Here is a 25,638-nt window from a genome sequence, read left to right on the forward strand (position 1 = left end):
TGGAGGTCTGACGCACTACATGGGAAAACCCAGAGAGTTAAAAATAGTCGTAGCGTGGGAAATAGTTGTTAATCATCGTGTGGGAAACAATGAGACAATGCGTTTTGTGTATAAATATGGTCAGAATACATCATGGTCCGATGTAACAAACAGTATAATGATGATATCAAACAGAATTATAACTTTATACTTAATTTATCGCGCTTTGAGGTATTTATGTGTGCCTTAGTCCAACTTAATGCGACGATTTTTCTTACTGGGCCCAAGCCTCTACAGCTTTCTTAAATGGGTATTCTTTTAGTGTTGGGCCTTCAATTACGATTCTCATGATCGCATCTAATGTTTCTTCCTTCATTCTATTTCTTTTGTTTAACCATAGCACCGCTAACACGCGAATTGACACTTTGCGCTTGCTGCTACCAGGGTAGTCACGTGATCTGTATGCGGTATAAAATCAAAACATTGGATGCGGGAATAGCGAAATTGTACAGTAATCATGAACAGATGTTAAGTAATATATTTGAGAATATATATATATGAAAACTAATTCAAAAATGTGCCTGTAGTATATAACTGGCATTCATGTAACACTTTGTCGCTGTACATTAAAAAAAATGTCTGCAGTAAGCTGTGATTTTATGCTTTATTCTTAGCCTTCCGATCAGTGATTGCCACTGGTCGCGTAGCGCACAGCGTACGGAAAATCATTCACAATCCCCACATAGGCTAGGCCTACTTCTCTTTAAAAAATGTCCAAGTTTTACCATCGCTATATTTTACTCCTTTTGATGTATATTGGCTTAACCTCTCCGACATAAATGTTGGAACGTTTGTCAGTGATTTGGTAAAAGAAATTTCACTTCTAAAAATACAGACACTGCAATTCTGATGTCGTTTACAACAGACATTCAGCGATTTACACTCGCTTCGGCCATCTTTACAGTGTATTAACTCGAGCGTTCAAAACAATAACAAACTCAATACCGCATACAAATCACGTGACTGATAGGACGCAATTTCCAGCTGATCACACAGTTTACTGTTCAGTCAAGTAGAACGTGAGCGTCCAATCAGCGCTAAAGCCTGGCAGTTCCACTTGGTTGGTTTTCCGATGTTGTTTTATTTGCTAGGCTGCTTGCATGAGGTTTGAGGCTAGGAATATGTGATGATATCTCGCGAAAAAAGTAAGAATTCGGGATGGGCGGATATGTACGTTTGACGCTGGGCAGAAGGCATTAAATTTTGCTTTAGGCTGGGCGGTAGACTTTTAGGCAGGGCGGCTCCGCCCTGCACAATTACATCCCTGGTCGGTATTCAGAGATTCCACTGTACAGCAATTAGTATTGTGCTTATTTCACACTAGATTATTATAGGTTAGATTTTGCTTTCATGCAGTAACCTAATCTTCATACTATAATAACTTCCACCAGTGTATGATACATTAATTGCTTATTAATTGATTGTGTTCTCGTTTAATAAAACATTGAGACTTTACACTTGAAATGTTACTTGCCTTTGGTTGTTTCTTGGTGTCATTTAACATGACCATTGGCTCAGGATCAGCACATGAATGTCCTACAATAGTTGGTCCAAAAACCTTTGCAAGATTTGCCGATGGCATACGACATGTTGGACATTCAGTAACCCTTGAAAAGAAAATAAAAAATAGTCAAAAATTAGTCTACTTTATTCTTAAGTTTAAACGATAAATGTTATAATATACATTCTCTAATTAAAAACAAGCAGAGAATTGATGAATCTTCTACAATGCAGCCTTATGCTATTCTTTACCCAGTCTATATAAAGTACAGTTAATGTTGTAACTTATCTTCTACAAATACAATCAGGGCTCAAAATTTGCTAGTAGGTTTGTCATAATTGCTAGGTAAACATTCACAAACCAGCAAATAAAAAAAAAATGATTGTTATTTGGAATATCTAAACAAAATATCTTGTAACTAGCCTAGTAAATAAAACAAATTAAAATAAAATATGAATGAAAAGTTTAAACAGAAAACTTAATCGCTCACGCATCGGCTATTGTTACGGCTAAGGGGGGGCGAAACGACCACCGCTAGAATTGATGTATCATCTACATCGCTAGTGGCCAGCTGGCTGAGTGAGCACCACCTACTGTAGTAGCCTGCTAGCGACAGCATGCAGAGCGAGTCTGGGCAAGCTTGTGCAGTCAACTGTGACATGCTCAGCAATCACATGTACAAAGGGTATGTTGTCGTCGAAGGGACTACGAAGTTTGTTCCAGACTTGGAAAAATTAAAAAAGAAATGGTGTTTCGCAGAGTGCGAAATTTGATTTAGTATCTGGCGCCCTCAGTGTTTCTATAGGGGTGAGATTTCGTTTATAATGGTATAAGTTAAGAGGTGCTAGACGTGAGTAATTAATTAACACATAGTAGATTCATATAGATAGAACGTTTCAGATGCTTTCCCGTTATTCATGTTAATACCGTACTGTTGTAAGGTGAGCTAGCGTAGGTTTATTGCCGCACTAGTTTCAACCTACGGGATTAGTCTAGGGCTAATTATCTTTTGGCCGGAGTTAATTGTTATCACGTGTGTAGATGTACAATGTGTAGGCCTAAATGTGACCCAAGCTCACAAACGGGCTGTAAACTCGTCCTCAGGCCAAAATGAATTTTTCTTATAATGGCATAGAACATATCATTTACTTTAAAATGACAGTTAAATAAACTCAATCGGGTGTCTGGAAGCAAAGTTATGAACGTTTAAATAATTGTCATCTTATCAACTTTCTTAAATCAAGTTTTGAGAAAAATGCTTTCTATTCATTTTTCATTAGCTCCCATCCGAAAATGGCTAAATTTTACCTCTTACATTTGGAATTTTAAACTCAAACCTCAGGAATAGTAAAATTAATAGTTATACTTTATTACACAAAAACCAAATTCACAAAAAAATTCATGTTCTACGCCCTATTCTGGGTATTGAGGCTTGTTTCTCAATACAGTGCAGTGCGAGTTTACAGCCCGTTTGTGAGTTTGGGTCACAAATACTAGCTCATGTTTACGATTTAAGTTTCCAGCTCACATATGTGATTGATGGCTTTTCTAGTGATACCTCATGTGGTACTGATTAATCAGATAATAACTATAGAAGAGTTAATTGTTATTTATTGATTTTGTTATGCTATAGTAAAATACATTGATTGTGATCGCGAGAGTATAACATGTAGCTGGAGTTAGAGGACGCCGCCAACGTCGGTGTTTAGTGAATATGAATTGAATATGCATGTTTAGCTTATTTTTTGCATTTCTTTGAATGTTTTGTTTATTAGAGGTTTTCGAACCTGACTGCTGGTGCTTGTTTGAAATAAAGCAAACCGATTAATTTATGCCGACTCCTGTCATTCATTATTCAAACGAAACAAATGGTAATAGGCCGGGGTAAAGGGGGATGCCTGGGGTCCAGGGGCAGAGCCCTGGTCAGGGGTCAAGGGGGCGAAGCGCCATTGCGCTCCAGGGTTTTAGAGTTTTTAAGCCCATTTGATAGCATTTCTCTACATCATTTTTTTAAAAGTTCTCAGAATCAACTACTGACCTGTAAAAAAGATATTTTTACATATTCTTCATACATAGGCCTAGCCTAAATAGATACTGTTTTCGCGACATTAAACTTTCGCGAATCTCAAAAGCCAAAATTTAATTCATGAGAGGAATATCATACAATAGCTAAAAATATCGTATCGTGAGTTTAGGCCTAGGTTAGATAGGCCTACAGCCATTGTGTAGGCTACAGTATCTAGGCCTAGGCAGGCTTAGGCACCATAAGCTTGCAACCTACCTCATTTATTTATTACACTTCATCACTGCAAAAATACAAGAACAATTCAAAAACAAGACAAAAAGCAGCGAAAAGGAGGGGATGAACAGGTGTCAAGCACCTCTATCTACATTTTTTTTTAAAGTTCTCAGAATCAACTACTGACCTGTAAAAAAGTTGATATTTTTACATATTCTTCATACATAGGCCTAGCCTAAATAGATACTGTTTTCGCGACATTAAACTTTCGCGAATCTCAAAAGCCAAAATTTAATTCATGAGAGGAATATCATACAATAGCTAAAAATATCGTATCGTGAGTTTAGGCCTAGGTTAGATAGGCCTACAGTCATTGTGTAGGCTACAGTATCTAGGCCTAGGCAGGCTTAGGCGCCATAAGCCTGCAGCCTACCTCATTTATTTATTACACTTCATCACTGCAAAAATACAAGAACAATTCAAAAACAAGACAAAAAGCAGCGAAAAGGAGGGGATGAACAGGTGTCAAGCACCTCTATCTACATCCCCCCTTAAACAGATTACAGAACACTACTGACCTGTAAAAAAGTTGATATTTTTACATATTCTTCATACATAGGCCTAGCCTATAAATATACAAATTTAAACATACAGTACAAAATATAGCTTAAATTATTAATTATCATTAATTTTTAATTTATTTACAAAGAGATAGAATTGTATAATGTACATTAAAATTTATTAATTATTTGTTAATTTAAATTATTTGTTAATTTTCCTCAGTTGCTAGGACCAGGACTTAGCTGGCTATCCCAGGCACAGATAAGAAAGAGACAAGTTTACACACATACAGACTCACTCATATGATATTCCTTAATTTTGTATGGTATTCAAGCATCCTACAAAATTAACAATGTTTATCAATGTTTTATTAACAAATTATTTCCCTGTAGGCCTAATATCGATTCAAACACATTGATTGATGATGATTGAACATCGTGGTATGTCATATGTTACGGAAAATTAGTTTCCCATTTGAACTTCTTAGTATACACTGCACAGTGGTTGCACATGTGCAATCACATGCAGTGATGATCAGAACCTTCTTGATTAGTATACTGAGTAGTTTAGAATAGGCCTAGAATTTACCAATTTTTCGAGCTCAACATCAGAATTTAAGGTCAGAATATTGATTCAATAATTGAAATACATTCTTTTTAAAGTTTATACACATTTAATAAAATCCACCAAAATAAATTGAAAATACAATTTTTATAATGATGAAGTTGTTTACTTTTCACAAACATGTTGAAATTTGTGGGGATTCACCATTTAGGCCTATGCCCGGGCCCTAGATGCGTTGAAGAAAACATCTAAGGAGAGCAAAAAATAGTTCTAAAATTTACGCAGACATCGAAAAGGAATGGATACCACATTGGAAAAAAAATGCCTCATGTGATGATGTGAATTGAGACGATTTTGGGTTGCTCTGCCGTTTTAATCATTGTACTATTTATGACTCTGAAATTGTGAGTGTAAACAGCATTCAAAATAGTTGGTTCGGCTTGCTACCTCCGCTACTAAGTGTAAACGAATTTGAGCCAGTGTTGGTTTTTTTTAAAATTAGTATCATTTCCGAAATATCTATGTCATCACAAAGAGGCCTAGTAAAATAAAAATGAAATGAAAAATAAAAGGTTCATAGTCATACACAAATTAATTTTAAATGACGATCTGTTTTTTTCTTCTCCGCGGTAAAAAAACCCGGAAACCCAATGTATGGAAAAAGAGTTTGGTTGATTTATGTCGTCATCACTTGAGTACGTGGTGGTGGAGGAGAAATTTTTATTATCTTATTGGCTAACATATGATTTGGAGGCGTGGCTTCTTTGATGGACTCACCCAGGCGCGACTGCCGAACTTTGAACTTATCTTTGTTTACGCCGCGAGTTCATGAAAGTCAAACATGGAGTCTGAAAATTGGTAGACATTTTAACGAACTTTCAACAGAAAGGAACACTGAAATGAGTGCATACTATTGCAAATTAACTTTGTGTAGGTAAATAAGGTTCTTTACAGGCCTGTTGCGCTATTTATATTGGTGGTTTTTGTATTAATTTTTGTACAGCATTGATTGAAGTAGCCAGCGAAAACATCGTAGTAGCCGATCGAATGCGCCGGCCACCGGCTCTTAAATAAACCCCTGTATTAAATTTAACTAGCAGCTTAATTTTTTTTAGCAATATAAATATTCTCATAATTATAATAATAATATTATTAACTATACCACTTGTATGGTAACATTGTAGGACTGCAATTTTTATATAATATCAATTTTATTTTGATGATAAAGATAATTATGATAGTGAATCGGATATACTTCACACTGATGATGGCGCTAGAAAAATATAGTTATCCTTTTATGTTATATAAGTATTATAAAAGTTATTATTATTATCATCATTATATTTTAGATTAAAGAGATAAAGATAGTGATGGTATTGTACTGTATTGACTTATTGCCTAAAATTGCCTAAAATATAATAAAAAGTGTTTTCCCGTGTTTATCTATCAGTTGAGTACTTAATAACTGTGTCCCTCTTATTGGAATTTTTACTGAAATAATATAATATAAAATTATTAAAAAATAAATTTTATTTTATATATAAGAAGTACATCTTAAATACGAAAAAAAATCACAGATACTGTACATTAAACAAAATTGAATATATTATATAATTAATTTATTTAAAAAAAATAAATTAAGTATATAATATACAGTTGAACTTGCCTAAGTCGAATCCAAAATGACATTGCAAAATTGTTCGACTTAGATAAAATTTAACTTACAGATTGTTAATTATTATTGGAAAACAACAATTTTGCACGTAAAATAAGAAATTATTCGACTGTTTAACTGTATTATTCCATTTTATTTTTATTTATTTTGTATCTGTGATTTTTTTTTCACATTGTAAATGTTCTGAAACTGCAATGAATAAATGTACAAGGTATAGAAATCAATGGAGGGATTTAGCGATTGGCGTCACATGACCTAACTTGGGTGTTGGGTATAAACAATGCACTGACACAGTGGTGTTTTACATGGAGATTGCTATCGCGGTCGGATAATCATAACTCCCAGTAAACTATACCAAACTGATTGGAAATTAAACTTAAGAATGATGTGTTAATGATTTGGTATGCTGTACAGGATACTCGCCGGAAACATTAAGATTTTTCGCCAAATGTTAGGCATAGGCCCCTGCACATCTACGGCATGGTTGGGTATGCATGATGGTCTTCGAACCACGAACTACGTGGCAATTTTAGGGCCATCTAAGGTTTATGAAGAATCGCTTAAATTTCAAAGCATACATCCAGGGAAAACACTAGGATAAGTAAATAAACACTATTTCGAACAATCATATTGCCTTTCCTACTTCTCATGCTAACAGTGGGTGGTTGTTTTTGCAACCATAACATTATCTTTTACTAGGCTATCAAACTGTAATATTTTTCATGTATACCCATGTTAGATCACGTGACTGCCTGTAAACAATCATCGCTAAATCCCTCTATTGCTTATACTCATTTTGATATTTTTTGTACTACACTCACCATAACAGAAAATATTATATTACAACATTTAACTCACAAATTTATAGTACATCATGTGTTAGTTTCATACAATTTATTTTCCAAAAATAATATTTTGGGTTGGTATCAATATATTTTACTAGTTGAGAACTCATTTTGCTAATTACATTTTTCACAACTAGCAAATTTTAGCAATAGGTTCCTAATGGCTAAAAAGTAAATTTCTAGGCCTGATTAATTCCTTTTAATACCCAGTTTATATAAAGTACAGTGAATGTTGTAAATAATCCTCTACAAGTACAATGCAACCTTAAAATTTTTAATATCTTTTCCCAGTTTATATAAAGTAGAGTGAACCTTCTACAATTAATGCAGCATTATGACATGTTTGTGGGTACCAATTGTCTGAAATACACTGTCTTTCACTTTTTCTCAGTTTATATAATGTACAGTGAATGTTGTAATTTTCTACAATTTCACCTAATAATGACCTCATGCTCTGGTGATTTGTGATTATCTGATAGAAGAATGTGTCCTTTTAGTTAAAAAAAACTATGACATGCCCATTACGTAGGCCTTGGTCCTGAAAGGTATGTAAGTTTTTTACTGTTTTACTGTATAACATATGCCACTGGTGCCTCTATCTGTTTAGACAACTCATTGATTACTTGGGAAAATAACACTTTTAAAAATTATTAATCATTTATAAATTGAATTTGATTACCTTTGAAGGTGAAGTATAAGATATGCCAGGGTATCTCTATTGGCTTGGGGCAACTCACTGATAGCTTGGTAAATTGCAGTAATGCCATCCTCATTGTCTGAATACTCTGTCAAATATAAATCAATTAAAGCATGATTTAATTTGAACATTTCAATATTGATACATCATACACAACATAACAACAATTTACATATATGATAATAATAATAATAATTATGTAATAATTTGCCATTTACCAGCCTAGTCCAGTTTGGGTCTACCCTCAGCCTGTTTGACATTAAAGCCCCTTTCAGATAGACGTTGCAACAATATTGCGGTAAGCATGCCTGCATAAACAGGTCTATACTCTTTCACACTTTACCACAATATTGCAATAAACTTGCGCTTTTCTGTCTGAAAGGGTCCTATAAAATGGTGTATTATTTGCAGTTTAAATACAACCGCGCAATTGTTTTCAACTTTAACCTTGTTTTTTATGAATAAATGCACATGGCGGCTTGATTGCTGCAATATCGAGTAGACTCTTTCAGACAGAGCAAGCCAGAAACGGTTACTGCATTATTGCGGCAACATTACTAGTTGCCAAGGTGGTCTAAAGTGAGCCGGCATATCGACCTTTCAGACAGAAAATCATGCAGGCGTGCTTACCGCAACATAGCGGTATTGCAGCTCTGTCTGAAAGGGGGTTTAGATTCCAAATAACTTTGTCAGTTTGTCCAGTTTGTGTCTATCCTGTTTTACATTTGGATTCCAAGTACGTATGTCAAGACAATGTGGCCACAACACAGTAATGAACACAATCTGGCACCTGTGGCGGTGGATGTGAGAAAGGACTCTGGTCAGAAGGGACAGGGAGGGAAGATGTAGGCATAAAACCCATCCCATAGGATGGTGAGATGTTCACCACCCAGGTCCTATTAATCCCTCCTGCACAATGCGGTCACAAAAGGCCAAGCCATTCTCACGGACGACTGGGCTTTAAGCCTGGTTTCCAAAAAAATTTGCTACAGTCGCTACAGCATTTTCACTGCAATCCTTGAACTCCGTAGCTATCCCCAACGCAATCGGGAATGCTCCGATTCAACTGTTCAATCACCATCACCAAAAGAGCTAATACAAATTCAAAATTATTAAAAGTATTTGGTCATGGGCTGTTTGAAAAACCTTGCTTACCTGTGGCATTCATAAATGCTTTGTGAAGTTTGTATGTAACTAAAGGCTCATCAAGGTGACGGAGGAAATCTTTCAATGTCCCACAAACTACATGAATGTCAGGCACCTTCTCCTATTATAAAAAAGAAAATAATACAAAATTGTTAATATTAAGAAAGTATGAAGAATTTTGAGATAGCTGCTAAATTATGAGGTTTTATTTAGTTATTCTTACAAGTTGTGGATTTCCTTTGCTTCGTAGGATTTTCTCTTTTAGATCTTTAACAGCTTTCTCTGATCCAGGTACACGATAGACACCCTCTTCCATTAGACCCCGACGTTCAACTTCAGCGATACAATGAACCTTAAATGAACAATAATCATCATTCAATTAAATTTATTCAAAACAAAAATAACTTGAGCACATTCAAATATATATATGTATTCTCTAATATATATATATAATTCTTCTAAACTTTAAAATTAGGGGGTTGTCTGCATGCGATTATGGGTGGTGTGTCATAAAGTTGAGCTATGGGTGGGTCTGATTTGAGTGTTTTGTTATCTGCTTTAATGGCATCTGTGAGTGATTTGGTAAGAGGATTGTAGTCTAATAGTAAGGTATGCGGTTGCTATTTGGTTTTTCGTTGTATTTAAGCAGCTGTGTAGTTTTAGCCACAGCAGCTTAGATTAAACGGAGTGGGTAGCTGCATTTGGCAAAATGAGATATGAGTGTGGATAGCTGGTTGTGGTAGTCGGTTGTATCAGAAAAAAGTTGTTTAAAACGGAGACATTGACTGTAAACAATTGAGACAACACTATCCTATCCTGGCCCCACTAAATCCGCCCCTGATGAAAGCTATCAAAGTGTAGATATTCATGGTTGTCTGTGGGCTTAATATATATGAATGTCGAGATGGTACCATTGCTAATTCTAGATGTTATATCGAGAAACAGGATCTGGGAATTCAATGATTCTAGTGTGAACTTGATGCTAGGATGAAACCTGTTAATGTGTGTTTTAAACTGGATGAGTGCGTGTCCATGTTCACATATTATGAATATGTCATCTATATATCTAGTGTAGAATGTAGGTTGTAGGTGAAAACTAGATAACATGCGTTCTTCCAAGTCGGCCATAAATATGTTGGCATAACTAGGAGTCATTTTGGTACCCACTGCTGTCCCTTTGGTCTGTAAATATAACTCCCCATTAAATGTAAAATAGTTGTGCTTAAGAATTTAGTTAATAATGGTGCAAACATTATCTATGTTGTGTTTGGTGTTGTTTAGTAAGGAAATTCCTACAAGCAGTAATACCTTCGTTATGGAAGATATTAGTATACAAAGAAGAGACATCCAAAGTGACAAGCATGGCATCAGTTTTTAGTTGTTTTAGTTCATTGATTTTGAAAATGGGTAGAGTCATGTGTAGCTGGGAATATTGTGCATGAGAGGGTTAAGAATTGAATCAACGTATCTTGATAAATGTTGAGGGATTTGGCCAGTTCACAGATGGTAGTTGGAGAATCGAGCAGAGGCATTCTTGGTTCAGTCGCGTCGGCTATCAGTTTGGGAAGTTTGTGTAATTTAGACACACAATAGAATGTTCCTGGCATAGGCATAAGCTTTTGTTTTATTGTCATCGCCTTCTCCACTATATTTATTATGGAACAACGTGCTACATCATTTCACAATGATACACGAGTCTGGGAGCATTTTGTCCTGGACAAGGTCTCCCACATCTTCCAACATTTGCAGAGTGCAGAATCCTGTTGCTGGCCCTCTGGTGAGAGCTGCTTCACTTTTTTGGAATCTGTAAATACTTCCTACCAGTTTTTACTTACATAGGCTTTATACCTGAATTGGGAAAAACCCTCTTTAAACCAACAATGGTCACACGTTTTTCTACAGTTGCTGAATATGTTTTAGCGAGATTATGGTTTACACAGGTGTAAGTTGTTATAAATAAGTGTACTATAACTAGCAAGCTTCACACTGATAATGGAAATCGGTTTTCGAAACCTATCTGATTTGTGATACTGATTGTGATATTGTGAAATTGATGCCTGTAGATTCTGTAATACTTAATAAATACCAGTATGGGAGGAAGATTAAAATCTCTCGTTTTCTTGATTAAATAATCAATAATCAATAATTGCTTACAGAAATTTCAGAAGCATCGCATAGCGCATTTCCTTAAGATGAAATTACTGTCGCTAAGGCGACAATCTCAACAGCTGTGGACTTGACTATGACATGAATATATACTTTATCCATTACCAGCCCTAAACTACTACAGTACTTGACCTAGGTAAATTCAATCTTAAAATATAAATACATGTAGGAATTATAACAACTGTACCAAAACAAGCCAATAAGTATGATATATTATTACTTACAACTATCGCTGGAACCAAAGGACTCGAAGTTGGTACATAGTCTCCCAAGGTGTTGGATAATTTTTTACCTGGAGTACTTGCTGATGGAACACAGGGCAATGCTACCATCTCCTTACAGTCTGGATGACAAACTGCACGGCAATCTATTAGGTACATAAGATGGTTTATTTACTATTGAATACTGTTTATTATATTACTATTTGTTCTCTCAAGCTGCGCACTCAATGCGTTGTACGTACAACGACCACAAATCCGCTATCTGTGAGCGATAGACGATGCGTCGCTCTCTGCTGATTGTCGGTGGCCATCAGAACAATCTGCTGCGCGCGCGTCATGGTGGTGCTTTCTACATAGAATCACGTCGGCCGACAAATATCGGGCGCAGTGAGTACCAAGCTTTAGAATATTCCTAATAACCTTTACTATAAATTATATAAATATAAAATATGAAAATTTGAAAAAACCTATAAAATATTGAAATAGTTAAAAACATTATAGCGCATACAAATTTGGAAATATCATGAAAAGTACAGTAATTATGTTTATGTTTAAGGGTATTAATTATCTTTATTAACACTGAACTGTAGCTGTAATGGAACACAATGTGAATAATAATATAGTGTATCTGTATCTGTAAACTGGTATTCAAACTATGGGTTGTGACATTAATGTAAAATAAAAATGATGTCAATGATGCCAACCAGCTCAGTCTTGTTTTTCATTTTCTGTATAATTGTTATGTTATGCTTTCGTCTGGCAATAAAACAATAAGAATGTCTAGACAGTACGGTATTATGGAAAGGTATGCAATGTACGGTATACTGCAATCAAAATTATATAATAAAAATATTTTAGTATTTATGTAGTGCTCTTTACCAATGCTAAAAAAATATGAACTATGGAAAAAGGTGAGTTTTAAGAAGAAACTTAAATTGAGAAATAGTTACAAAATTTAAAATTTAAAATTTAAAATTAATCAAAATTTAATGTAATATAAATCTGGCCATCCAGCCATGTAGTATTATTCAATCAAACATACGTCCAGTAACAAAACAGTATTAACTGTGAAATAGTGTTGTTCTTGGTCATACTGCAAGGGGGTGAAGACAAGATACAAAAAATGAATTTTATGCTGTATTAGCAATATTAAAATAAACATAAATGTCAAAATTACTTTGAAGCTTGGCATGGTCTTTAAAAAAAACCACTTGTTTTTGCAAATGATTTGGTCGAAGCTTGTAGTTTTCAGGAGGTTCTTTATTATTAGGCCTATATGTACAACCTTGTTACACAGTATAAACTAGTAAGTAATATTAGGTCTACCAAACGATTAACAAAGACATTACAAATTATAATATTAAATTATTTATCAAATATACTTTGCTTAATCAAAATAGTAACATTTATATCTTTTTAAATAGTTTTAAACATTTCACAATGTATTTTTAGATTGCCTTGCTTGTATTCCTGTATATTTAAGAGTTTATATATAATTTGCATCCATCCTATATGAGGCACGTTGTGGCAAAATGGCTAAGTTGTAGCAAAAATTGAAATTCAAGTTATTAGTATTTTCAGATACCTGAGTATGTGATCTTTAAAATGAGGGGTCATTCATTGAAATTGGACATTTCAAGCCAAAATTATTGGAAAGTAAAATTACAGCACTCTTAGAGTCAAGATAAACATGATTTTGAGTAATTGCCTTCCAAAGTTATTTGTACATACATTGTTTAATAGAACTAACTATCTAAATAACATTAAATAAACAATTTGTTGATCACTTCCAGAACTAATACTTTGGGACATGATTAATAAGACATTAAACTGTTGATCTATAGTGAAAAAAAAAATGGATTTTTAGGCAATTTTTTGAGCTACTATATTTTATAGCTCCTTTACTCAATACTGGTCTGTGCGACAACTTAACCATTTTGCCACGATATGCCTCATATGTGGTGATTTTTCACTGTTGGCTTGGAAATAAATGTTTACCCAGGGATGTCATTATGCAAGGTGGAGGTTAGACTTGCCACAAGTCTCTTATTTTTTTATTATTTTTCTCATCCTGGACAGCGCCACCAACGAGAAAGTTAATTTAGAGACGGAATAAGCGACTTGTAAAACACTGAAATCAGGCACCAGGATGCCAAAAGAATGACGTAATCTTATATTCCGTATTTGGATAAATGGGCGGACCGAAATAAACAATTTCAACCAATCAAATGTTCATATTTTTGGAGCCACGAAACTGAGTCACTCGCGTTGACTAGTTAGGCATGACTAAATTTAAATAGTCCTCCCTAATAAAACGGGAGTAAAATATTTAGAATAGACCCTAGTAAGACTAATTTTGGCAATGGCAAAAACAATTAAGCTTAGACTAGATAGCATACCATACAAATACAACAAAACTTTAACTTTCCAGTAGGATGGCTCAGGCCTCGCCTGGAGTCAGGTAGTAGGCCTAGCCTAGACTAGTAGAGGCTTGGCCTATTTTTAAGTTCTTACTTACAGAGGCCTACCTTTTAACAATATTCTACCCTAAAGGCCTAAATCTGTGTAGCAGCTAGCGGTGAGCAAGGTTCCAAGTAGGCCTTTAGCCTACGGTTATCAGTCCATGTCGTTCTCAGCAGGCCAGAACTATTATACTAACTGTTTTAATTCAAGTAGGTAGCCAAAAGGGAGCTGGAGCTTGTTCTAGTCGAGACATCCGCATCTTCAATTTTGAAAATTTACCAAGATTGATTAATATGCACGAAGTTAGCCAATCACATGATTTACAAAATCAGTCATGCATACGATATCCCACATCAAATTTGATGTGGGAAATTGCACGCATGAATCGTTTGCCCAGGCCCTAATTCGAAAAAAAAGAAATCGAGTATGGGACGCCAATTAAATTAGGTATGGCGCGCACTAAGTGCAATAAAGAGTGAGTAACCTAAAATTAGGGTCTGGAACCCAGGCTAGGCGGAGGTGGGCGGGCCGCCCAGCCTTGACGTCTGGTGCCCATCCTAAAGCCATTTTTAAGGTCTTCCACCCAGCCTTAAAATCACGCACAAATACAAGTTTTTTCCCCAATTAATAGTCATTAATAACACGACAATGGATTCTTGCACCAGTCAGAATGTTGTTTGCCAGGCGCTTGCTTGGCTGTACCTTAAAAACATAGTCACGTGTTGCAAGAGCAACATAGTTTGTTTGAAAACACGAGTTGTCTGTCTGCAAATTAGTATAGGCAGTCTAGGGTGTAGCCGAAAATTCCCCGACAAACTAACGATGCCTAGACTATTGTTTTTTATCATAACTTTGGTTCTGTCTTTACTATATATACGAAGTACTTTACTGTAAATAATAAAGTTTGCAAGCGCAGGCACACCCAGCACGAGTAATCATTGCAGATTGTATTGTACAGTGAACCATTTTAAACGTGGTGTATGCTGGACAGTTTTTACGTATTCCAGTGTAAAGTTCATGACCACCAAGTACGTAAAAACGGGGATTTCCCATACTGGGAACAGAACGGCCACTAAATATTGGCATCTATCACAAGCACACACTGCCCTGGCCAAAAACCATTAAACACCCATGGGGTACCCCTCATAGGTGAAATTCGATTTTTCTAGTGGGGGTAAGCTGGAAATTATCTCTCATGCAACATACTTTTGACATAGCCAAACACAACAAAAAAAAAAAAAAAGAAGAAAATTATGATCTTTAGAGGGCATTTAAAGATGTTTAAATGTTGGAATTTTGTCTTCAAAGAAATAGTGTTGAATTAGCTATCACAAAGATATTCCAGTTACATACATAGATTGTGCACGGTTACAGTTACTCACATAATGTTTCTAGGCTATGCAGCTGCATCTTTATCTCTCGACTTAGTCTAGTGTAAGTTCTAATCTATCCATTCCTCCGAATCAAAAGATAGGCCTACCGTATTTTGTTGACTGATAAAATTTAACATGTAACCTTAACAACGAATCTTCTGTATGTTATTTCATTAATTATAACCAGAGACTTATGAACACCAAGAATATTATGTCAGGGAACCAAAGTATTATATTTGCAGAGCCATTTTCCAGCGTGGGGTATAAATATTTTTAACACGACGCGTGTTGTAAGTGAACTTTTTATCGGGTAGGCAATGGTTAAGCCTTTTTGGGAATCCCCACCAAATATTGATATGAAAACAATGTACATTCAATCAATAAAGGTTGTTTTTATCAAACGTAAATATGATTTAGCTTTAGTTTAATGTAACATTCGATGGATTTCAAGAATATAAAGAATTTGACCAGGTCCAATTAGGCTAGGCTGAGCTGATGAGGCCAAGCCGTCCAAGTAAAAGTGGTGGTCCTAAATAATTGTTGGCTCGCTGGTTAAGCCTATGCTGGGAATACAATAAAGTTTACATATACTATGGTCAGCTCTGTAAAATTTAATGAACTATAATTATAATTACGATTTAATAAGGTATACTGCAGTACAAGTTACACAGCAGTGGTATAACACCAGAGCTGAAGGCCCTGTGGTTTCATGAGACTAGGGACCCTTGTGAACACTATCACACTAAGGTGAAGTCTGGTTCTTTTACTTCCATCCAAGGACATTTATCTGTACAGACAAGATACGAAAAAAAGTGGTCCGGCTATAGCTGATGTGGCCGGTGTGGTTGCAACAGCCGTGATTAAAGATGATGTTCTAAATGAAGATCGAAATATTGAATCAGAATGGCTTGTCTGCCCTTAGTACTTGAGTTTTATACTTAGTTACCTACAGTTAATCAGTAGCGGTATTGGTCTTTTAGATAAAACTCAAATCAAGTGTTGTTTTGTTAATCGAGTGGTGTAAACAGCCCACGAATTTCACGTTGGCAATCGGCGACCATATTGCTGAGCCAGAATTGCTACAGGTTTTGCCGACCTAGGCCTAGATTTCTTTGGTTCAAAAACTGCTTGAAAAGTCAAAAACTTTTAATGAAACAGGCTATATCAGACACTAAATTTCATGTACGTCGTCAACCCAAGGAAATTGGTGGTTCATAAAACAGATTTGTTTGTACAATAATTATTTCTAATAGGCATGCAGTACATACGATTTGTGTACAATTATCTTGTCTTTCAATCTCGCCTAGTCGTTTTGTAGGCTGGGCCTAGGAATGACGCTAGCCAGCCAAAGCCTACAACATTGCCCAATTAAAGCCATGTGGGCCGCGTAGATCGTAATGCTTATCTAAATCTATTATTTGTCTTCATTTTACAATATTATTGTAATATTTAAAATGTTGTTCATTATCTAAAAACAGCAAAATTCAACATATTAGGCCTAATCCTACCGTCCGTTTAAATGCAATCACGATCGCATCGTGACTTCACTACTGACAAGTACTGTACATGTGTGGAAAATCCCTAATAGATCATTCTGGGCATGCGCATGGACATGCATGGGCATTTTTGAAGCAGCCTGTGATGCTGTGATGATACGATTGTAGCTTTTACGAAAGTTCCCATGCCAAAGATAAAACGATAAAACGAATGCTAAAACGAAATCTATTCGACGATTTTCTTGTGTAAAACATAATATTATGCTACACTATTAAATTAATACAAGTACGACCATTCTTTCACCAGCAATATATTGATTTTAGAGAAATTAACAAAATCACAATCTGTAGATGACGATGTAAGGTCGAGCGTTCGGAAAAATCGTAGTTTATACTATATAGGCCTAGGTAGTAAAAAATTGCTGCCGACCTCAGAATTTATGGTTGGCAAATTTTTGCCAACCTAATTCTTTCCTAATTTCATGGGCTGTGTAAACCTGTGCGAAGCGTAGCGAACACCAGCATTAACACATAATCCATACGATAATCAACCCTAACAGACACCAGATTAATGTACACCACTAAGTTATTACAGTCATGCATCAACGATTTTGAACTTGGCGAGGATTTGACCAATCACAATAAGCCTAGATGTAAAAAGGAAACTGTAACAATAAAATGCATGATTACGAATACAAACACTTACGCTAACATTACATTAATCGCCCAACCTAAACATTTTGCTAGTTACGCCATGGATTAATTTACGCCCAGCATTATGCCTGGCATATCTCTCAGGTTTGAATGTAGCCATAGTTATAAGAATACTACAGCACTAAGTGCAATATATTTGATGTCCAAGATATGAAGAGCTGTGTGTGTGTACCATACAAGATGGCTGCCACAGAAAATTTGCCTAAGCATCAATGGCGTTTTCAATGGCACCCTCAATTTACACACAAAAGTTGACTACAGCTAAGTTACCCGATGTGCATTGCAGTGTATGGGTGTAATGTACACGATCTAAATTTTCATTCCTCAGTACTCTATTTTTAAATCAGATACTCCACTTAGTTAATAATCTATTAAAAGTAGTTAAAGTTTTATATAAAATAAAGAGCTACTGGGCCAAAGCCTTCAACTATTAGGTTTGCCCATAAGAAGATGAAATAATAATTAGTCAGAGGGCTTATTTATGGTTAATATGTATACTAAGCCTGAAGGTGGCGATTTCCTACGGCAGCCATCTTTGATGGTACGCATACACAACTCTGCATTGCTTCGTTGCCAAGTCAGTACTCTAGTTGTTTAATAGCTCTATGGTTGCAACCAAGAATAAGTTGATGAATATATATGCACATAAAGACATATTATTATTATTATTATTACTGTTTATTTATATAGCGCATATCAAACTTCTCTATGTGCTTTACAACAACAAAAGTAATTGATTTCAGTTAGGTCGAGAGTATGTGAATATGATTATGGACAGAAGGCAGAAGAAAAAAGGTGTGTCTTCAGCCGCGACTTATAAACTAACAAAAAAAATTGAAACAAACTGATGAGGAAAGACAACTTATAAATTTAAAGTACCTTTACACTTCAATGCATATTTGCCAAATTTAATCCTCTTGCCACACTGTAAGAACAAGAGCAAATATTTTAATGTTACAGCAGACAGGCATTGGGGAGTTGCATAGCTTTGGGATACTATACCATAGACACATTTAGCTTTTATTATCTTATCTGATGATGATCTTGGTATCTTTATTCACATTAAAATCAAATACTGTATACTGTAAAACCAGAAACTTTCGCAGAATGAAACTTTCGCTAATTGATAATTTCGGCCTTTCTCACGACATTAAACTTTTGCGAATCGAAAAAGGCCTAAATTTTATTCATGAGAGGAATACCATACAATAGCTGAAAATATCGTATTGTGAGTTCTAGGCCTAGGTTAGATAGGCCTATAGCCACTGTCTAGGCTACAATAGCTAGGCCTAGGCTAGGCACCATAAGCCTGCAGCCTACCTCAGCTGCTAGGACCAGGACTTAGCTGGCCATCCCAGGCACAGTTAAGAAAGACACAAGTTTACATACATTATCATACAATATTCCTAAACTTTGTATGGTATTCAAGCATCCTACAATGAACAATATCTATTCCTGTAGGCATAATATTGATTCAAACACATTGACTGATGATGACTGAACATCGTCGTATGTCAATGTACAAAAATTTGTTTCTATTTTAACTTCTTAGTATCAGTGATGATATTCAGGTGTAGAAAAAAAATAGGAACGAGGTGGCATAGCCGGGGATTTCCAGGGGTGGGGGTTGGCTGTAGGCCCTCGCGACGCCATCTAGACCTAGACTAGACATTGTCCCGGAGCTAAAGCCTCTTATCACCGCGACAATGTCAGGCCTAGAGAATGGGCCTAGCTGCGCTAGGCCTCGGGGTTGAACAACAAATCTATTCTATTTCCTTCCTTGTTCCTTCATCTTTCCGCTTCACAAATTTTAGCGAAGCCATGGTTTAATTAATTTAACGAATTAAGTAAATACAAAAGTAAGCAAATTCCGAAACGGTATAACGGGCGGCGAATGATATGACGCATGCTTTCTTTTCTTTGCAAGCTCGATAGACACACTATAGGTCCGACCAATGGATGAATAAGATTGTCATTACTGTAACGTGCTTGTAGTACATGGCAGCATAGAGTATATACTCTTTAATGGCAGTAACGCAAGAGAACCGATCGTCGGTTAATTAATATCACTATAGCGCCACCAACATGGTGAATTTTGCGTGTTTATTTTAAATAAAGCTTCAGAGAGGAAGATGAAAAACGATTACACGACATTACAAACTGACCTCCATTACCAATACCACCCTTACCCCCCCCCAAAAAAAACTCCACGAATTTGACATAATATAGAGAAGTCAATTTCATGTTTAAAAAAATCGGAAATTCGATTTAAATCAGAAAAATATCATCCCTGCAGTATACACTGCGCAATGGCTGGACATGTGCAATCACATGCAGTGATGATCAAAACCTCCCTGATCAATATACTTTACTGAGTAGGTTAGAATAAGCCTAGAATTTATGAATTTTTTGAGCTCAACATCGGAATTTAAGGTCAGAATATTTATTCAATAATTGAAATACATTCTATTAAGTTGTTTATTGTTCATTATCATCTTTAAAAAAGTTGAAATTAATTTTTGGTGTAATTTAGTGATTTATCTCCTTTATGGAAACTGATTCAAGATTCACGTTGATCAGATAGTATTCTAATGATCTTTTTTGAAACATAGAACATGTGACCTGAAAATTATTTGCGGCATAAAATTTTCGCGAATATGGTCCATTCGCGAAATTCGCGAAAGTTTAATGCATTCAAAATTTTCTGGTTTTACAGTATACCTGTACATAAAATAATTTATTGCAGTTGAGAAACTGCATTGCAAAATTAATTTGTTAAAATATTTAACTATTAATATAATTTTTTTTAAATTAAAAATTCACAATATCAAAAAAATCAAGTAATAAACTAAGCTCAATAAACATAAAAAAGTAGGCCTACAAAATCACATCAAAAAGTTACAAATTATGTAAAAACAGACAATCAGGAAACAAAAGAAAACGAGATGATTGGGACTACGGTCCTGATGAAAGGTAAAATACAGGGTCCACATGTATACATTTATGCAAACCAAACCGCAGTCAACTGTCCTGTATTTATCTTATTAAATCAAGACTGCAAAATATTCACACGTGTGTATTGTTATTGAGGACATAATTTTTGACAATAAAAGAGGTAAAATAATTGTAATTAAAAAATAGGCTAGGCCTCAGGCTAATTAATTAAAAAAAATAATACCGCAGTACAAACAAGTTCCTGTCGTTAACAGCGAGTGGAAGGAAAGACTCAAGTGTACGTTTTTTTTAAAAACAGCTCCATGCTTTGCTACAAAATATTCACACGTGTGTATTGTTATTGAGGACATAATTTTTGACAGAATAAAACACAAATAACCCAGCAATACATTGTTTATTCTAGTAAGCTACAGCAGTCGTTCTGCAAATATGAATAAACACACTTTCGCTTTGTAGGTTCGCTTTGTAGATTGATTAGGCCTATATCAGGCTACAACGATGTAGCTACGAAGCCTTCCGCCTATTACACTGTATGATAGTACGATACATACGAATTAATTTGATATGTGTAAATCTTATTGATAATACACAAAAAAAAAAAAAAATTGGTGGAACAATATAAATAATGTAAAAATAAAGTAATAAACATGCATTTTAAAGGATGTTCTCGGGTCGGTATACAGTACAGTGTGGTGTACCTGTCTGTATCGACTTAAGGCCAGGAAGTCAAGGTGGGTAAACATGACGTTCTCTAAACCGGACCGTACGGAAAACTGGTCAAAGTGTTGGTCCAAAATGGTGGTCGGTATTGGGAGAGTTGACTGTATAGTAATCTGATGCATTTTGATAAGGTCCGATACTATATCATATCACAGACACATCTAGCTTTGATTATATATGCCTAGTCATTCAATTTTGGTTGATAAAATCCAGGATATCAAAAATATTAAGACTTGAAAAGTGGCTTTTGAAACATGGTACAAAAACTTTGGGCTAATTTTTAGTTAAAGTGCCTCTGCCACCTATTCTGACAATTTTTATAAACTACAGCGTGTTTATATTTATAAATATATTATAAATACAAGTGTTGATCATATATTACGAATAAAATTGATTTTGTACGAAAAAAATGAGTTTAAAGTGTCATTTTTGAAAGACCTTAGAAACAAAGTGGTCACTCAATGACGTCATTGGTGACCGACTTTGCCAAACTTCATCCAAGCGCGAAATCAAAACAAACACTGCGACGGTGGCCTAGCGGAGGAAGAAAAGCCCGAACTTCTACCCTAGGCTGTTAGTATATTACATAGTTTCCCGAGTTTTACACAATATGCCAGTAAATTGTGTTGTAGGGGGGTTATAAGTGCACACGAAGTAAATATTTTACGTTACCTAAAGATAGTAAAAGACGTTGAGTTTAATTTGTCAATTTTACAATTCAAATTTTCATGAGCCGGATGAGCACAAGTCAAAAGAATTCGTGTGCTCACTTCGTGGATGATCACTTCATGTGGATTCAAAACGACGTTGGGCTTGCAATGCAAATCTTGCTGTGTCTACTATTAAAAATCAGAGACGATCAAGTCCAGTGAGAAAAAGGAATCCATCCAGGCTAGGCCTGAGGCCTAGTACGGCAAAGAAAACAACAAGTAGCCTATGCTAAGTACCGGGTTTCGGGATCCTCGCATTCTATAAGGCTTAGGCCCTAAACTAATCAATGATGGGGATGAGGTGGTCTTAACTTCCCTGGCCCCTGTAGCCTATAGGCCAAGACCTAATTCAAATTCCCAGTTGCAGTTGTTAATTTACATGTACCGCCATTTTTTTTTCTGTTTTGATTAGTAGTATAACAGATGAGACCGAATAGGCCAAGCCTACATAGGCGAGTGCACCCTTCCTTGTAGCCCAAAGCATAGCCTATGGATGGATAGGGATAAAGAAGCAATTCTACTTCTTCACTGGGCCCCTTTCGCACACAGGTCTAGCAGCCTATGGGCATGGGCCTTATTTCATAGATAGACCTAGGGGCCTAGCTACCTAGCTACGCCTGGTGGGCCTATGACTCAGACTGTAATTCAATAAGTAATATCACTTACAGGTACCTCTCATTGTTTACGGCTGAACATCTTTAAAACAAATCTTGCAAAAGTCTGTAGACCTAGTACCGTATTTAGCGTAGGCCTAGGTTGTTTGTTTTTTTATTTTAATTGCCTTTTTTTACTGTCTTCTGTCTAGGCTTATGCAGCAAGCAAAAAAAAAATCACATCCCATTTTTTGGTTGATGATAAAGCAATCTTGAATTTGCAGCAGTTTCGGTAAAAGATGCTGAAGGCCAGGGAGATCGAAAATTTTGCCTTCACGGTTCAAGTTTCTACTAGAGCCTATATCTACCTAGGCATATCCATGTCTTTTTCCTTGCGCTATGAATGACTGAATAAAAAATATGTTTTTCTAGCTAGCGCTTTATTACAAAATTATAACTTTTGTTTGTTACGCGCGCACACACTGTCACATGTATAAAACACGCGAACACTCTTCTTATCCATTTTTAATACACATGAACTATTTATTTATGATGGAAAAATAAGGATTTATGATACCGTACGTACAGTACCTACACCTAAAAAAACCCCAAAAAACAGAACATCGGATTTTTCCATTCCAAAGTGAGTAACGACAAAAGAGACAATTGTAAAGGTTTACGACTTTAAATTTATTGTGATGTTTCTATGCATGTTGAAACCAAGTCGGCTATGTTAGCCTATGTAGGGCCTAGGCATGTCTAAACTATACTACATAGGCCTAGGCCTACAACTAAATGTTATAAGCATGGAGGAATTAGTTTTGTAACACGTTACAAAGATGTTACAAAACAACGATATTATTCAACAAACAATACATAACATACATGAATGTAGGTACTGTTGTAGGTGTAGTCTAGGCCTAACAGTAATGTATTTATAATTCATTGAGAATCCACCTCGTTTACTGTACCTTTTTTATTTACTCGCGAAAGGCCACCTTATAAGTTATTATTAAGTGTGGCCTACCTCCTCCTAGCCTAAGCCTAGTCCTATAATACAGTATTACTGTATTATTATTATTAAAATTTCACATATCTATTAATATTAACATACAATATTTTCATTTCCTTTAATTTTCCAACTTGTGTCGAATGCCAGGGGAATTACCCCTGGCACCATATTACTTTGTTGTAACGAATGTGGAATTACCCCTGGCACCATATTACTTGATCGGTATTAGAAATGGAGCACACACTGATGATAAACAAATGCTTGAAAACCAAGGTGGATAGTAGTGGTACATTGGCCTGCCATGTTGATCTTTTCCATTTTTGCTACAATGACTAGTTTCTCATTGTCAGTGCTTGGATTCTTTTGACAGATTGATTTTTCAATTGGTGATGACGGGTACAAACGCACCTGGCCTAGTATTAAATAATAATAAAATATTGTAGTACTATTCAGTGCAACAACATCTATCACCATCAGTAATAATAAATAATTAATATTATTGCCCTATTTACTACTTTTGACTTACGCACTTGTCTCTCAACAAACACGTCTGTAATTATCTCCAAATAAACAGGATGCATGGACTGAAACGCCCATTTATAGATCAGGTGCACACCAATTCAAGCCCAGTCCGCTGCACATTTTGGGGCCTAGAAAAAGTTTGTGGATGTGGTGGTAGCTATGTGCTTTCTTTCTGACGTACACCGTATTTATCAAAGCTCTCTAAAATTATGGCTTAGGCCCTATGCCATTTTTAAGTAATAATCATTAATAATAATAATATACGTGATTCATTCCTACTTTTGGTATTATTGCACAACCATGAAGCAGATAGTAACGTAAACAATCTATCGATACGACGAGAGGCTCGCTCTCGCTCCTACACCAACTAGTCTAGGCCTACTCTAAGTTCGGATTCGTAATATTATCATCTTCTGTATTTTTTTCTTTTTCATACCAAGGTTCATATAAATAGGTATGGACAACAGCTTACGTCATTGTCTTCCTCATCTGTTGTTTCTTCATACGATGAGGATGAGTGGAAATATTCTCCGTATACCAACATGCTTGCTTTTTTCTTCCTCCGCTAGGCCGTCGCAGTGTTTGTTTTGATTTCGCGTTTGGATGAATTTTGTCGGTCACCAATGACGTCATTGAGTGACCTCGTTGTTTCTAAGGTCTTACAAAAATGACACTTCAAACTCATTTTTTTAGTACAAAATCAATTTTATTCGTAATTTATGACCAACACTTGTGTTTATAATATATTTATAAATATAAACACGCTGTATTTTATAGAAATTGTCAGAATAGGTGGCAGAGGCACTTTAAACAAAATATATATCTTTGCAAAAAAACTTGTTGACCCAATTTTCAAGGCTCGGGAAGAAAAATATTTTTTGATATGTTGAAAAACCTTCGGTTAAGGCAGGGGCGCCGGAACTTACAACCATAATATCTGCGCCTATGGTTCTAGTGGTTGAACAATGGCTCATGTGCAACCACTAGAACAGCCTGTGTTCGTCTAAACAGCCTGTGTTGGACGAAGAGAGTTGCTGGTACCAGGTTACCAGGTAGCATAGACACAAAGAGACTCTTAGGAGCAAAGAATGTCATTGTTTGTGTTACTTGTCCACATATCAAGCATGAGCATCTTGTCTGATAGATATCGGCGCTATACAAATTTACACGATCATTATTAAACTAATTTTTCCAAGACTCAAAAAGCATATTCGATGAAAAAACTTGAATGATTTTTTAATATTTAAAAACATGGGAAAAAAAGGTTTGTAACCCACATTTTTCCTCCAGTTTTTAAATATTCAAAAATCTGTATCTCATTAATCATTTTCTAGTTTTTTGTCAAATATAAAAGAAAATGCCTACCAAACCAACAACAAAATCGAATCAGTATGCAAGAATAAAAATGCTGGCATCCAGCGCATCA

At 35.6% G+C, this 25,638-nt stretch overlaps 1 protein-coding gene across 1 annotated transcript in view; it reads right to left on the reverse strand.

The window, feature by feature from the left end:
• Positions 1–25,638, reverse strand: part of LOC117107320 (rac GTPase-activating protein 1-like) — a 52,128-nt gene that overhangs the window by 12,845 nt on the left and 13,645 nt on the right. The window contains exons 11-16 of the mRNA XM_033248965.1: positions 18,580–18,625; positions 11,658–11,800; positions 9,491–9,619; positions 9,277–9,388; positions 8,104–8,209; positions 1,514–1,646 (exon numbers count right to left, since the gene is read on the reverse strand). Coding sequence (XP_033104856.1) covers positions 1,514–1,646; positions 8,104–8,209; positions 9,277–9,388; positions 9,491–9,619; positions 11,658–11,800; positions 18,580–18,625 — 669 coding nt within the window. The remainder of the gene's footprint in view (positions 1–1,513; positions 1,647–8,103; positions 8,210–9,276; positions 9,389–9,490; positions 9,620–11,657; positions 11,801–18,579; positions 18,626–25,638) is intronic.

This window comes from Anneissia japonica, unplaced genomic scaffold (assembly GCF_011630105.1).
Source record: "Anneissia japonica isolate Jap-2015-1 unplaced genomic scaffold, ASM1163010v1 scaffold1507_len60031_cov179, whole genome shotgun sequence".
NCBI lineage: Eukaryota > Metazoa > Echinodermata > Crinoidea > Comatulida > Comatulidae > Anneissia > Anneissia japonica.